The 12,304-nt window shown below is 49.4% G+C and overlaps 3 protein-coding genes across 3 annotated transcripts in view; 1 reads left to right on the forward strand and 2 right to left on the reverse strand.

The window, feature by feature from the left end:
* Positions 1-12,304, reverse strand: part of LOC310642455 (snaclec coagulation factor X-activating enzyme light chain 1) — a 75,390-nt gene that overhangs the window by 47,120 nt on the left and 15,966 nt on the right. The window lies entirely within an intron of this gene.
* Positions 1-12,304, forward strand: part of LOC310642445 (snaclec stejaggregin-A subunit alpha-like) — a 39,050-nt gene that overhangs the window by 26,225 nt on the left and 521 nt on the right. The window contains exons 2-5 of the mRNA XM_083366168.1: positions 7,313-7,398; positions 8,905-9,002; positions 10,457-10,606; positions 10,895-10,991. Coding sequence (XP_083222294.1) covers positions 7,341-7,398; positions 8,905-9,002; positions 10,457-10,606; positions 10,895-10,991 — 403 coding nt within the window. The 5' untranslated portion in view covers positions 7,313-7,340. The remainder of the gene's footprint in view (positions 1-7,312; positions 7,399-8,904; positions 9,003-10,456; positions 10,607-10,894; positions 10,992-12,304) is intronic.
* The window catches only part of LOC310642448 (snaclec A2-like), a 41,287-nt gene that overhangs the window by 12,892 nt on the left and 16,091 nt on the right, over positions 1-12,304 (reverse strand). The gene's annotated exons all lie outside the window — the stretch shown is intronic.

The raw sequence follows: 12,304 nt of genomic DNA on the forward strand, positions 1-12,304 counted from the left end.
TGCAGATTGTTGTTGAACTGGTGATGCCCCCATGCTTCTGGAAACGGGAGCTCTAGGTGGTTTAGAAGCCATTTTAACACCCATTAACTTTTGTTTCTCACTTTCACTTTTCCACCCAGGCCTTATATGAAAGTCATGATTTAGCTTAGAAACCCAGGTTGCAACTTTGTTACTTCCCTTTTAAATCTCCAAATCTTTTAAATCTCTTTTATACCAGCTTCATATTTTTTTAAAAAAAAGTCTTTTACGACTTTTAGAGACCCACTTTCTGTCTTCCTCCTTGATCTTCCCGTTTTCTCTGAAAAATCATTCTGGCACCATCTTCCTCCCTTTCTTTTAAATTAAGCTTTGGAGAAGAAAAATAAGTAGCACCCCAGAGTTAAAGATCATGTACTTGCTATTTCAAAATTCTCCTGCTCAGCTCTGCCTGCATCCAAGTAAGCCAAAGTTCAATATTGAATGCAGGGATGGTTGCAGCGTCCTGCTCTGTTCCAAAACCTTGAAACAGAGGAGTCCCTGAGTCTGGAGTTAAATTCAGGCTCTGAGGGGGCTCTCACCCTTCGGCCCCCAGATTAATCATTCTGGGGGTCTAGGGGAACTCTACCTCTACCTGAATGCTCACCCTCCCCTCTTCTCCTGAGGGGGGTTCCCAAACCGCGGAACAGCTGATTGTCGCTGTTTTCGCGATTTCAACAGAATCAACGAGGCTGATGGTCAGAATGACCGCCATTGACGGAGCCTTGCCACCCGGAAGTCACTTTTTTTGACTTTGGTCACAAGCTTTAGTTCATTTTGAGCCTTACCTTCCCTCACTTCATCTTTGCAGGCACGGGCTATTTGCTGATATTCTTCCATAGTTCTGTGCCCCTCTTTCCACTTTTTATACTTGTCCTTTTTATCTTTCAATTTATCAGAGAGAGCTTTATGCAGCCATGCTGGTTTCCTTTGAGAACTATTATTTTTCTTCTTTGTTGGTATTGTGCTAGACTGGTTGTTGTTGTTTTTCTTCAAAATTTCCCAAACTTCTTGAGTTGTTTTCCTCTTGAGGATTCTCATCCATGGAATCCCTCCCAAGCTCTCTCTAAGTTTATTGAAATTAGCTCTCTTAAAGTCCAAGATTCTAGTTTGACTGTGTTCTATTGCTTCTGCTTCCATAATGTTGAATATTGCATGATCATCCCCCACCTTCTACTTCTCTTGTCTTAACCTTTGTTCTCCATGTCTTTGTCTGCCTTTCCTGGGATAGTCCATCCAGAAAGGGGCAAGGAGTTCTGGTTCTCATGTCTTTCAGGCCTGCACAGATGATTCCCCCCCCACATCTTTGCAAGCAGAGCACACTTACCCAAATGCTGCCTCCATCCATTTAAGCCATGGAATTGAGTTTTGAATCTAGCCATCCACTAAAAAGCCACCATGTAACCTGAGTGGAACAGATCTTCCCAAGTCCTACCAGTCCACCAGATGCCAGTGAAAAAATGAAGAAGGAAGGAGTCCTGGAGCCATGGGTCCCCACGTGAAGCCTTAGAAGAAAATTAGGAAAACTATGGGGGGAGGGTGGAAACTCATTGTAAAGTTTTTTTTTTCTTGCCCCGTTTGTATTATAATAAGCCAGTTGAATGTATTTATGGAGAGATGGCATTTCGAAATAGTTGGCACAGCAAGTCCTGAACACCTTGGGACTTCTGTCTGGTGGGAGGGAAAATTTATCCAGAATGTTTGTATTGCCTGTTTGTATTAGTAGCTGCGCGCGCACACATGTGCACACCCACACACAGACACAAACACACACACACACCATTCATAATCACACTGAGTCTCCTCCATCTACCTTCAGTAAAGCTGTGTTGTTAAAACTTTATAGGAACAACCTCCAGCAAAATTCCAAGGGGGAGGGAACCAGCCCCCCTCAGGTGATTTGCAATTCATGTGCCCTGACTAAGGAGGTAGCAGGAAAGAGATCTCCAAACCTAAGCCCTGAATATCTTGCACTGGTGGACTCACTATGTGCAAGTTAGGAAAAAACAAATTAATAGCCTGGCTTGCATACTGGCTAACTTCAGTTGGACATCACAAACCTGGATGCACTGAACTAAGAGCTAAGGCAGGAAATAACTTCTGAAAATGGGCAGCCAGTGGTTATGTACTGAGACAAACCATGGCTGTGAGGAATTTTGGGAGGAATGTGCAAACCTGACTGGAAGCTAAAGATGACATCCTACGTTTGAAAAGGATTGGCACAGAATATTGGACACTATAAATTTCTTTTCCACCTAACAAAATTTTTGCCCTGACTTTTAGAACTCTATGGGTTGGAAGCTCCCCTTTTAAGAGCCATGGCAGGGATCTTTCCCCCCCCCCCCGCCTCCATTAGTGTTTTTCTTCTTTTTTGCATTAACAGTTTAAAGCTTGTTTACCAAGTATCCCTGATCAGACCAATTTTAATCTTGTGCCAGTAAGTGTGTCACCCACACTATATGGCACAAAGGGGGGATTGAGGGAAGTCAGCTCCCCAGAGAAGGAAATATTAAAAAGGGCAGAAAAACATATTTCCTCAAAAGATATTGAAGAACCAGGAAAGCCTGCCCTGTTTTCTTAATAGTTTCCTTCCCCCAAGCAGAAAACCAGTTCTATAGACATGCAAATGTAAACCATCAAGAAAGTTGGAGCTGGAAGCTTAGGAAGACAAAGACCCAAAATCTACATATCCCAGCCCCAGGAATGCAGGATACCTTTGGACATAATAGGATTGACCCACAACCATCAAGAATACCAGGAAGGCACACCCAGACTCGAGTCAAAATACGTGACACAGGAAATAGAAAGCCTGACATAGGAAATAACTCCAAACAAAAGACTCCAGAGGGTATAAAAACCCACTCCCTACATGTGCTCAGTCCTTTTTTTTTGCTGGAACCATCTTTCTGTCTGGCTTTCCTCTGCAATAAACTGTAACCTTCTTCCTCAAGCAGTCGCCATGTTGCTTATCCCCAGCTTAGATGGAACTATGATGAAGACTTTTCTTCCTACACCGGCTCAGCTGAGGGGCAGCAGGAAGAGCGCAGGAGCTGCTCGGCCCTCGGCCAGGTCATTCGACCATATTCCTCCCCCTCAGATGGGGGGACACCCCAAAGACTTGCAGGTCCAGGTGAGGGGGGCAGGAGGTCACAGAGAAAGTCTGTCTCTCCTCCGGTCACTAAGAAGCGACACCCCTCGATGGGCCTAATCAGTCCAGGACTATTCCTGACCTCCCAGCAGAGTCGGAGAAGTTGGCTCCTCTGCTTGGCCTGGGACCCTGACAGGGCCTTGCTGACCCGGGAGAGGAGCCCCCTTCCCCAGGATGCCCAGCATGGTGGTTTATAGCCTATCTCTTCCATTTCTCTCATTTTAATTCTTTTCTGGAATTTTAAAAAGAGTTTTCTTATATTGTAAGGGGCCCAGAAAGGAAGAATAAAGAAAGTGGGGGAGGGAGGGAGGGAGGGAGGGAGGAAGGAAGGAAGGAAGGAAGGAAGGAAGGAAGGAAGGAAGGAAGGAAGGAATACAGCATGTTACCCTTAACCCTGTGATTCTGATCAGAGAACCCCAGGAGCTCAGGAATGAACTGGGGGGTCCTTGGTGCTCTCTGAGCCAGACGGTTTTTCCTGCAGAAATTTCATGACCTGACAGAACTGGAAACATCTAGAAACAAATGAAGTTATAAGCAGAAGCCATCATGGGTGTGTTAAAAACACTTCATGCCCAACCAATCTTATTTCATTCTTTGACAAAGCGACTAAATGCCGTGGAGATAGTATATTTCAGCAAGGCATTCGACAAAGTAGACCACAATGTACTTGTGGGTAAGCTAGAAAAATGGGGACAGTCAGCATCGCTACCTGATGGATTGGTGACTGGCTGACAAGCCGTACTCAGTGAGTAGTCCTTAAAGCTACTCCATCTACCATTAGGGGAGGAAGCAGGGGGTCTTAGGCCCAGGACTCTTCAATAAATGAGGGAATAGGAGGGGAACTCATCAAATTTGCAGACGACACGAAGCTGGCAGGAAGAGCCCAGATCCCAGAAGACAAGCTCCGGATCCAAAGAGATCTTGACCGACTTGAACAAGGGGCTCTAACCAGTGGAGGAGCTGGCCTTCAGACATTGTGGCTGCTCCATCATGGGAGGCCTTTAAGAAGAGACTGGACAGCCACTTGTCTCAAACTGTACAGGGTCTCTGGCTGGAGCAGCGGGCTGGACTAGAAGACCTCCAAGGTCCCTTCCAGCTCTATTCTGGTCGATTGATTGATTGACTAATAGATCAATTTAGCATGAAAATCTTTACGGTTTTATTTTTCAAATTCAGATTATTCAAATTCTCTTTCCTCCTTCCTTCCTTCCTTCCTTCCCTCCCTCCCTCCCTCCCTCCCTCCCTTTTTCTTTATTGAAATTGCCAGAAAACAATTTGCAAGGAATCCAACAGCCCCATCAATCATCGTCATTGTCATTGTTCTCCTCCTCCTCCCCGCCCCTCTCTACAAACTTAACTCGCTTCTAGCACTGATTATGTTCCCTGGTTGGGTCATGAAACAAAACACCCAGCTCAGGGACCACCAGGGACTGATGTCAGAATCCATTTATATCACATTCATAAATGTATGTTTAAAACATTATTCCCCCCCCCCATGGATTCTGCCATCTCCCGAGGAAGGAGGAGCGCATGTGTCTTCTTTTAATTCTGGAGAGGAAGAAAGCGTTAACCATAAAGATTCGAAGTTCCCTTTTTTTCCACAAAAGGGATAACACGAAGTAGAAGGATGGGGGCTGACCAAATGGTGTTGAGGGAAGCGGGGGTGTTGAACCGGGAACCCTTTATAAAGTTTCAATTTGTAAAACAATACCAAGTCCTGTCTTGTATTCCCACAACCAAGCATGTCCTAGTAAAGATTCCTTTTGGACTAGAACTGACTCCAAGAGTTTTTGTCTTCCTAAGACGTGGATTGGGGTGGGTCCTGACAACCCCACAGTTCCACCTCAGCGGCAAAGGCTCTCCTTTCTCAGAAGCAATGGCCTGATTCGCAGATGTGCTGCTCCTTCTCTATTACCCCGGGACTTGGAAGCTGGGGGCCATCAGCAGAGCCTCGGGCCTTCTTTGCAGGAGCAAGCTATGCTGGTTCTTCCGTGGCTTAGTGTGTCATGCAGAGGAAGCCAGGATGGGGGGTTTCAACTTGGACCAAATCCAGAAAGGAGTGGGGCTCATTCTGCCCTCGAGTAAAGGGGTAGTGTGGGAAAGCCATTGGGTTAAGCCAGGGCTTGGCAACCTTAAACACTCAATGAGCCATTTGGAGCCCTTTCCCACAGAAAACACTTGGAGCCACAAAACCCTGCTGCTTTCCCCCCGCCAGCACTCCACCGCCGCTGCTGCTTACTCCCCCTCCCGCACAGAGCGCCCTGCCGCTGCTGCTTTCTTCCTACACCTTCCCCACGTGGAGCGTGCCCTGCCGCCGCTTTTCCCTCCTACCTCCCTCGCGCAGAGCGCCCTGCCACTGCGGTTTTCCCCAGCAGCAAAGGTGGAATTTGGGAGGCAGCGGCAGGGCATAGCCCAGGCCCGGCCCGGCAGTGAAGCTTGTCCTTCCCACTCAAGAGGCCCCCAGCGGCTCCTCGCCTCCATCCGAGTTGAAGAAAGCGGAAGCACAGCGGCGGGATTGCTCTCAAGCGATAAGAGCTGGGCGCGCTGCTCGCTTGTCTGCGCCCGCCTTACTGAGAGCAATCCCGCTGCTGTGCCTCTGTTTTCTTCAGCTTGGATGGAGCGGAGTGGGGAGGGGAATGAGGAGAAGAGCAGTGAGGCTTTGTGCCAGCCAGCCGGGCAGGCGAGGGGTAGGTCGCGCAATGGTGGATGGCTTGGGGTATCACTGGGGGGAACCTGACAAGCCTCAGGGCAGTGGAATTGGCAGCTTCTTCCACTTGGCCCGTTTCCCTAGCTCCGTACAAGATGCTTGGCAACCCCCCCATACCCCTGATCGGACCCACACGGCACCTTCTCTCCAGCTCCGATGCGGTGCTCCGTCACTTCCTCCACGGCCATGTGCAGTCTTACAAACAAAAGAATCTTGTGTGGACTGCCCACAAACCTCTTTTGTTTGTGGGACTAAAAAAAAGTTCAATTAATCAATTACAAGTTTGGGAGATCTATTTTTCCGTGAGGAATTGGAATTGATTGATCGGACCTTTTTTTTTAGGTGGTGGAGGACTGGGCAGAGAATGAAAGAGCCACATGCGGCTCCAGAGCTGCGGGTTGCTGACCCCTGGGTTAAGCAAAACAACAACATGGAGGCAGAAAGTCAAACTCACAAGAGGAATGTTGCAAAGTCGTGTCAGAGAGTTGGACTTTGCAGAAAAAAGCAGCCGAAGCTTCGATGTTTCTATGTAGGGGGTTTGCAGTGAGACTCAGTGAAAACAGTCCTGTGGTTTGTGGTTTAGCGTTTCTTCAAAACCCAGCCATTCATTCAGCAGATTGTGCGAATGAGGCAGAGGAGGTGGGGGGGACCTCCTCTTGTCTGGGTACCCTAGAGGGGTGGGGGCTAATCATCCACACATCCAGAGTGCCTTCCTTTAGATTGCTGTACTGAGCAGGGGCTGGACTGGATGACCTCAGGGAACATTTCAAACTGCAAGGTTACCTCTGTGGCATCCGTCTTGGCAGAGAGTAAACCCGTCAACCTGTTTTGTGCAAACAAGCTACTTCCTGATTGGTAGGCACAAAAATCCTTTCTCACACATAGCCTTTTCCCCCAACCTCCCCCCCACAGAAATCCCCCCCTTTCCTTGCCTATAAATGCCTCCATTCCCTTCAGAGGAGGAAAGCCTGGAGTTGCCTCTGAGCAGAGTTGCTACCTGTAGAGGCTGAGGGACAGGTGAGTGCGGCTCTCCCACCTGTGGGCACCTGACAGGTGAGGCCCCTGCATAAGATCCCTACAGCCTCTCTCTCTCTCTCTCTCTCTCTCTCTCTCTCTCTCTCTCCCACCCCCGCATACCTGAAGGGACCTCTTGCAGGGGATCTGCGGGAGGCAGTGAACAAGGGATCTACCAGGGGGATCTCTGGGGAAGAGAAAGAGGGGCACATGAAAGCCTTTTTGGGGGGCCCTTCTGTCCTGTAAGTAGCAATGGAGGATCCCCTGTGACCCCCCCCCCCAAGGCTGCTGCCTGAAGAAGGAGGGAGAAACGGGGTCCAGCTGGGCAGGGGAAAAAGTGCAAAGCAAAGTGTGGGACTCCCAGCTTGGCCTCCGGTTGGACTTCACCCCATTTTACCCCCTTGCCTCTCTCCCCGCCCCCCCCCCAGTTCTCTCTGCAGGGAAGGAAGGAAGACCATGGGGCGATTCATCTCCGTCAGCTTCGGCTTGCTGGTCGTGTTCCTCTCCCTGAGTGGTGAGTTCGAGCAGGGTCTCTTGTGTCCGGAGAGGCCAAAGCTCTCACATCTCCAACCCCTTCCTGATTTGACACCCCCCCCCCCGAATCCTCTCCCCAAAGTTTCTTTTATTCCTGTTTGGCTCATTCTGCCCTTTCGATCCCACCTTCTCTCTCCGCCCCAAGACTCAGGACTGCGAGCAATGATGCAAAACCAAAGCGAAATTAGCACCCCTGAAATGCAGAATTAAGAATGAAGTTCAACCCTTGGGCAAAATGCATGCATTGATGAATTAAAATTGAGTGCCCCTCCCCCACCTCTTGCTAGGGATTTCTCTCCATGGGGGCCACACAAGGGGTCAGGAGACCCTTCCCCATCTGCTGAAGAGCTGAGCCCCTGCTGGGGGCATCTTCAGAGGGGCCCTTCTTGAACGGGGGGGAGCAGGGGGGCAGCCCCACTGGAAATCTGCCACTGAACCCCTGTAGTTGTTTCGGGGAACCCAGGAAGCGAGAGGAGATCTCTTAGGACAGATCCACCGGATCCCCATTCCTTTGCTAATTCGGGAGGCTTTCAAGGGCAGCCCCACATCAAGGACCTTGCAGTAGTCTGGATAGGTTGCATCCAAAATGGGGATAAATCTTGCTAAGCCTGAATGACTCAGGAAGCTTCACATTTTTTATTTATTTATTCCTTTGTATCCCACCTTTATTATTATTACTACCAATAATTTAAGACAGCGAACATACTTGATATTCTTTCCTCCTTCTGTTTTCCAACAACAACAACCCTGTGAGGTGGATTAAGCGGAAAGTGATTGACAGAAATTCACCCTGCTTTCATGACTAAGGCGGGAGTAGAACTCCCCGTCTCCTTGTGATTGGGCCAGAGTCCTCCAGCTGACTTCCAGGGTTAATGTGAGACTAGAATTCCTGGTCTCCCGCTTCCTAACCAGGTGCTCTAACCACTAGGCCAAATTGGCTGAGTTGGGACTTGAGGCCCAGGCAGGTCTGCAAAGTTTAATCTATTCATGAAAGAACCCAATTTCCGACTTTGCATCGTTCACTGCTACTGCTAAGCTTGTAAGCTGCCCTGAGTCTTCGAAGAAGGGCGGGATATAAATGGAATTAAAAAAAAAAAGCAACCAACATGGACAGAGTCACAACAGACATGCAGCTTCCAGGGAATTAACCAAGGCTAGCTCTAACCGAGGTTTGGACAATCTGCAAAGGAAGCTGCTATATCTGTAACCCAAGTCAGATTCAGTTTGTTGTCAGCAAATTAACTCTGCAGGTTAAGAATGTTCCACAGACCCAGCTGTCTCCTCCCCCCCTTCACTCCCTCCCCTCCCCCCTCCTCCCCCCTCCTCCTCCCCTTCCTGCACTCCCTCACCCTCCTCCTCCTTCTCCCCGTCCTCCTCCCCCCTCCTTTCACCCTCCTGTCCCTCACCCTCTTCCTCCTCCCCTCCTCCTCCTCTTCCCCCCCCCCTCCCCCTCTCTTCTCATTGGGCGTCCTGTCTTTCCATGCAGGAACTGGAGCTGATTTTGATTGTCCCTCTGGTTGGTCTGCCTATGATCAGTATTGCTACCAGGCCGTTGATGAACTGAAAAGCTGGGCGGATGCAGAGGTCAGCCATGCTTGTGTGCCTGTGGATCTCCCAGCCCAGGCAGGGGAAACGTCCAGGGAGAGCCTTGCAAAGCCCCAAGGTCCCCTCTGGCTACGAGGAGATGGAGGGAGACTCAGCTGGGGGTTCAAAAAGGGAGGAAAGCCCCCGATTTGGGGGACCTCTGAGACACAGATATCCCAAGGACTCTTCCTCTGGGCCCCTTTGAGCTTCCCTTCTCCGCCCTTTGAGCCAGCAGGAAACGGTGCCAGGATGCCGTTTAATGCCTCCCCCGGATGCTGGACCCTCCACTGTTTCCAGGCATAAGGTGGGTGGAGGGCAGCAGCCTCATCTGGGGCCAATGAAGGGCCGGGATTTGTACCTTTCCTGGCTTGTTTTCCTCCCCTCCTGCCCTACATCTCCCCCAATGTGGTTTCTTAATGTGGCCTTTTCTTAAATTTCTTTTTATTCCACTTTGGTTATTTTTTACAAATAACTGAAGGTGGCCAGCACACACAATCATCCTTTGTCCGTTTTCCCCAGAACAACAACCCTGTGAGGTGGACTATCTGAGAGGGAGTGACTGGCCCAAAGATACCGGGCGACTCTCAGGCGGGACTAGAACTCCCGCTTCCTGGCTGCGAGCCTGGTGCCTCCCCCACTAGGCCAGCTGGCTCTCGGCTTCCTTTTGGGGGAGGAGAAAGCAGGTTTTGGCAGACGCCAGTGGAGGGATCAGAGACCTGTCAAAACCCATTTCAGGCTGGAGAAGTGAGAGGTGTTAGGGGGGATCAGGGAGGGGTCTAGTCCAGTTAGGCAGCCTCCCCCTTCCTGGACAGCCCTTTGTCCGGAATGAGGTAGGGGGGTGGACTAGAAGACCTCCCAGGGCCCTTCTCTCTCTGTGAGGCTGTTATCCCGCAGAGGTGAGGCCTGAGTGTGCCTGGAGGTCTCGGATGCTCTGAAGAGCCGGGCAGTAGCTGGCTGGGAGGTCTCCCCAAATCTGGAAGGCTGAGCTGCGTTTGGCCCCCCCCCCCAAGATTCTGCAAACTCTTTTTTCCGCTCCTTCCTCTCGGAAACTCAGAGGAGGGGGAGGAGGAGGGGGAGGAGGAGGAGGAGGAGGAGGAGGAGGAGGAGGAGGAGGGGGAGGAGGAGGAGGACAGGGAGCAGGCGGAGAGTGGGGTCTGCAGAGCCCCCTGCCCCAAAGGCTGGTCCCGGGTTCAGTCCGGGGCCTCTGTTGAGGGTCCTGAAGCTGAAAGAGGCTTTGCTCAAAAACTGCCTCTTCAGGGAGGGCAACTGCGGGTCTCAGTGATATCCTGAGGGTGGCCAGGATCAGGCAGTCAGTGCCCTGCTCTGTTCTCGGAGGCAGAAAGACACACACACTCACTCACAACACACACACACACACACACACACACACACACACCACACCATATAGACACAAACATCTGCTTCTCAGCTCAACAAGTGTCTTTCTCTCCCAGAAATTCTGCACGGAGCAGGCGAACGGCGGGCATCTCGCCTCAATCGAAAGCGTGGAAGAAGCAGAATTTGTGGCCCAGCTGGTGTCTGGCTTCATCCCGAAACACGGAATCTATGTGTGGATTGGACTGAGGGATCGACGCAAAGAGCAGGTAGTCCTCATCTTTATGACCACAAATGAATCCAGAATTTCTGTTGCTAAGTGAAACATTTGTTAAGTGAGTTTTGCCCCATTCTATAACTTCTTGCCACAGTTGTTAAGTGAGAGACAGAGAGGGGGGGAGGGAAGGAAAGAGAGAGATAGAAAGAGAGAGAGGGAAGGAGGGAGGATACATTTGTTCTGCCCCTTGAAGATCGGCCAACTTTTCTCTCTGCCTCTGGGCCCTGCACAGCCAGAGCCCCCTCCTCAATCGGCTAAGGGGGTTTCCTTGTCTTTCCAGCAATGCAGGTCGGAGTGGAGTGATGGCTCCAAGATCATTTACGTAAACTGGAAAGAAGGAGAATCCAAAATGTGTCAAGGGTTGGCTAAATGGACAAGTAAGTCAGTGTGGTGGTGCACATTGTGTTACGTCAAGGAGGGTGGGCTTCCTTCCATGAGGACCCAAGTGATCCTTCTCGCAACCCCTTGGCCACTGGTGACCTTCCTTGACCTCCTGGATCTCTGAGCTGCCTCAGTCCCACACTCTGTACAGACAAGGGAACACAACACAACCATGGGATAATCCATTAAAAAGTTCCTATATTTACAGAAATGGACTATTCTACCTATTAGTCTAAAAAAGGGGACAAAAAAAGAAATAAATAAAAAGACACAGTCTGAAAAGGATTTGAAGTACTCTGGGGATACCTAGTGAATACTATTGGCAAACAAGCTTGCTTACATTTTGGACTGACCTTGGCATTAAGATAAAAACCTGAAACAGTTGGGGATCAATTTGGCTTAGACTTGTGGGGGTGGACACTTACTGATTTTTGTTTGAAAAATAGCCTCCACCAAGGACTATTTATAATTATTATAAAACGGAGAAGGATCAGCCACAAACCTCGCTTGACTATAACCTTATACTTGAAACAATCTACAGAATCACTGAGATGTCTATCTCCAGATTTAATAATTTACATGCCAACCTTAAGTCACAAATTGAAACCCAGATTGCAACTAAAGAATTTACACTTCAGAATATAACAAAATTGGAAGATATTACTATTGAGACAGAGGGATACAAGCAACAACAACAAAGTACTGAAAAAACTAATATCCAAAACCTGACTTTACTCAAAGAACCAACAATTTTTAAAGTATAAGGAACCACTACTATGACAGACAATCTTAAAGACCAAAAACAGAAAAAGGGATTGGAGCCATCAACCCATCATTAAACTAACAAGGTCTGTCTTAACCTTGTTCTGAAAGGCCATCATTGTCACAGGGCATCTGGCTTTTCCTCCCTGGTTTGCTTGCTCAGATATAGATCAATCTTGCAGCACCCCATTGCGGTGAAAAGAACCTTGGCCACATTGTTTGTGTGTTTGTCTCTCTCTCTCTCTGTGTGTGTAGCAGAGAAATATTAACACATTCCTGGTCGAATTATACACCAACCAAAGGAGCAGCTTAAAAGCCAATTTGGTCTCTGGTTAAGGCACCTGGCTAGAAAACAGGAGACGGGGAGTTCTAGTCCCACCTTAGGCGCTAAAGCCGACTGGGTGACTTTGGGCGAATCACAGGGAGACAGAGAGTCCTAGTGCCACCTTAGGAATGAAAGACAGCTGGAGACTTTGGGCCAGCCCACCTCACAGGGTTGTTGTGGGGAAAAGAGGAAGAGGAAGGGGTGTTGGATACTTTGCTGCCT

The sequence above is a fragment of the Vipera ursinii genome, assembly GCF_947247035.1.
Source record: "Vipera ursinii genome assembly, chromosome: 6".
Classification (NCBI taxonomy): Eukaryota; Metazoa; Chordata; class Lepidosauria; order Squamata; family Viperidae; genus Vipera; species Vipera ursinii.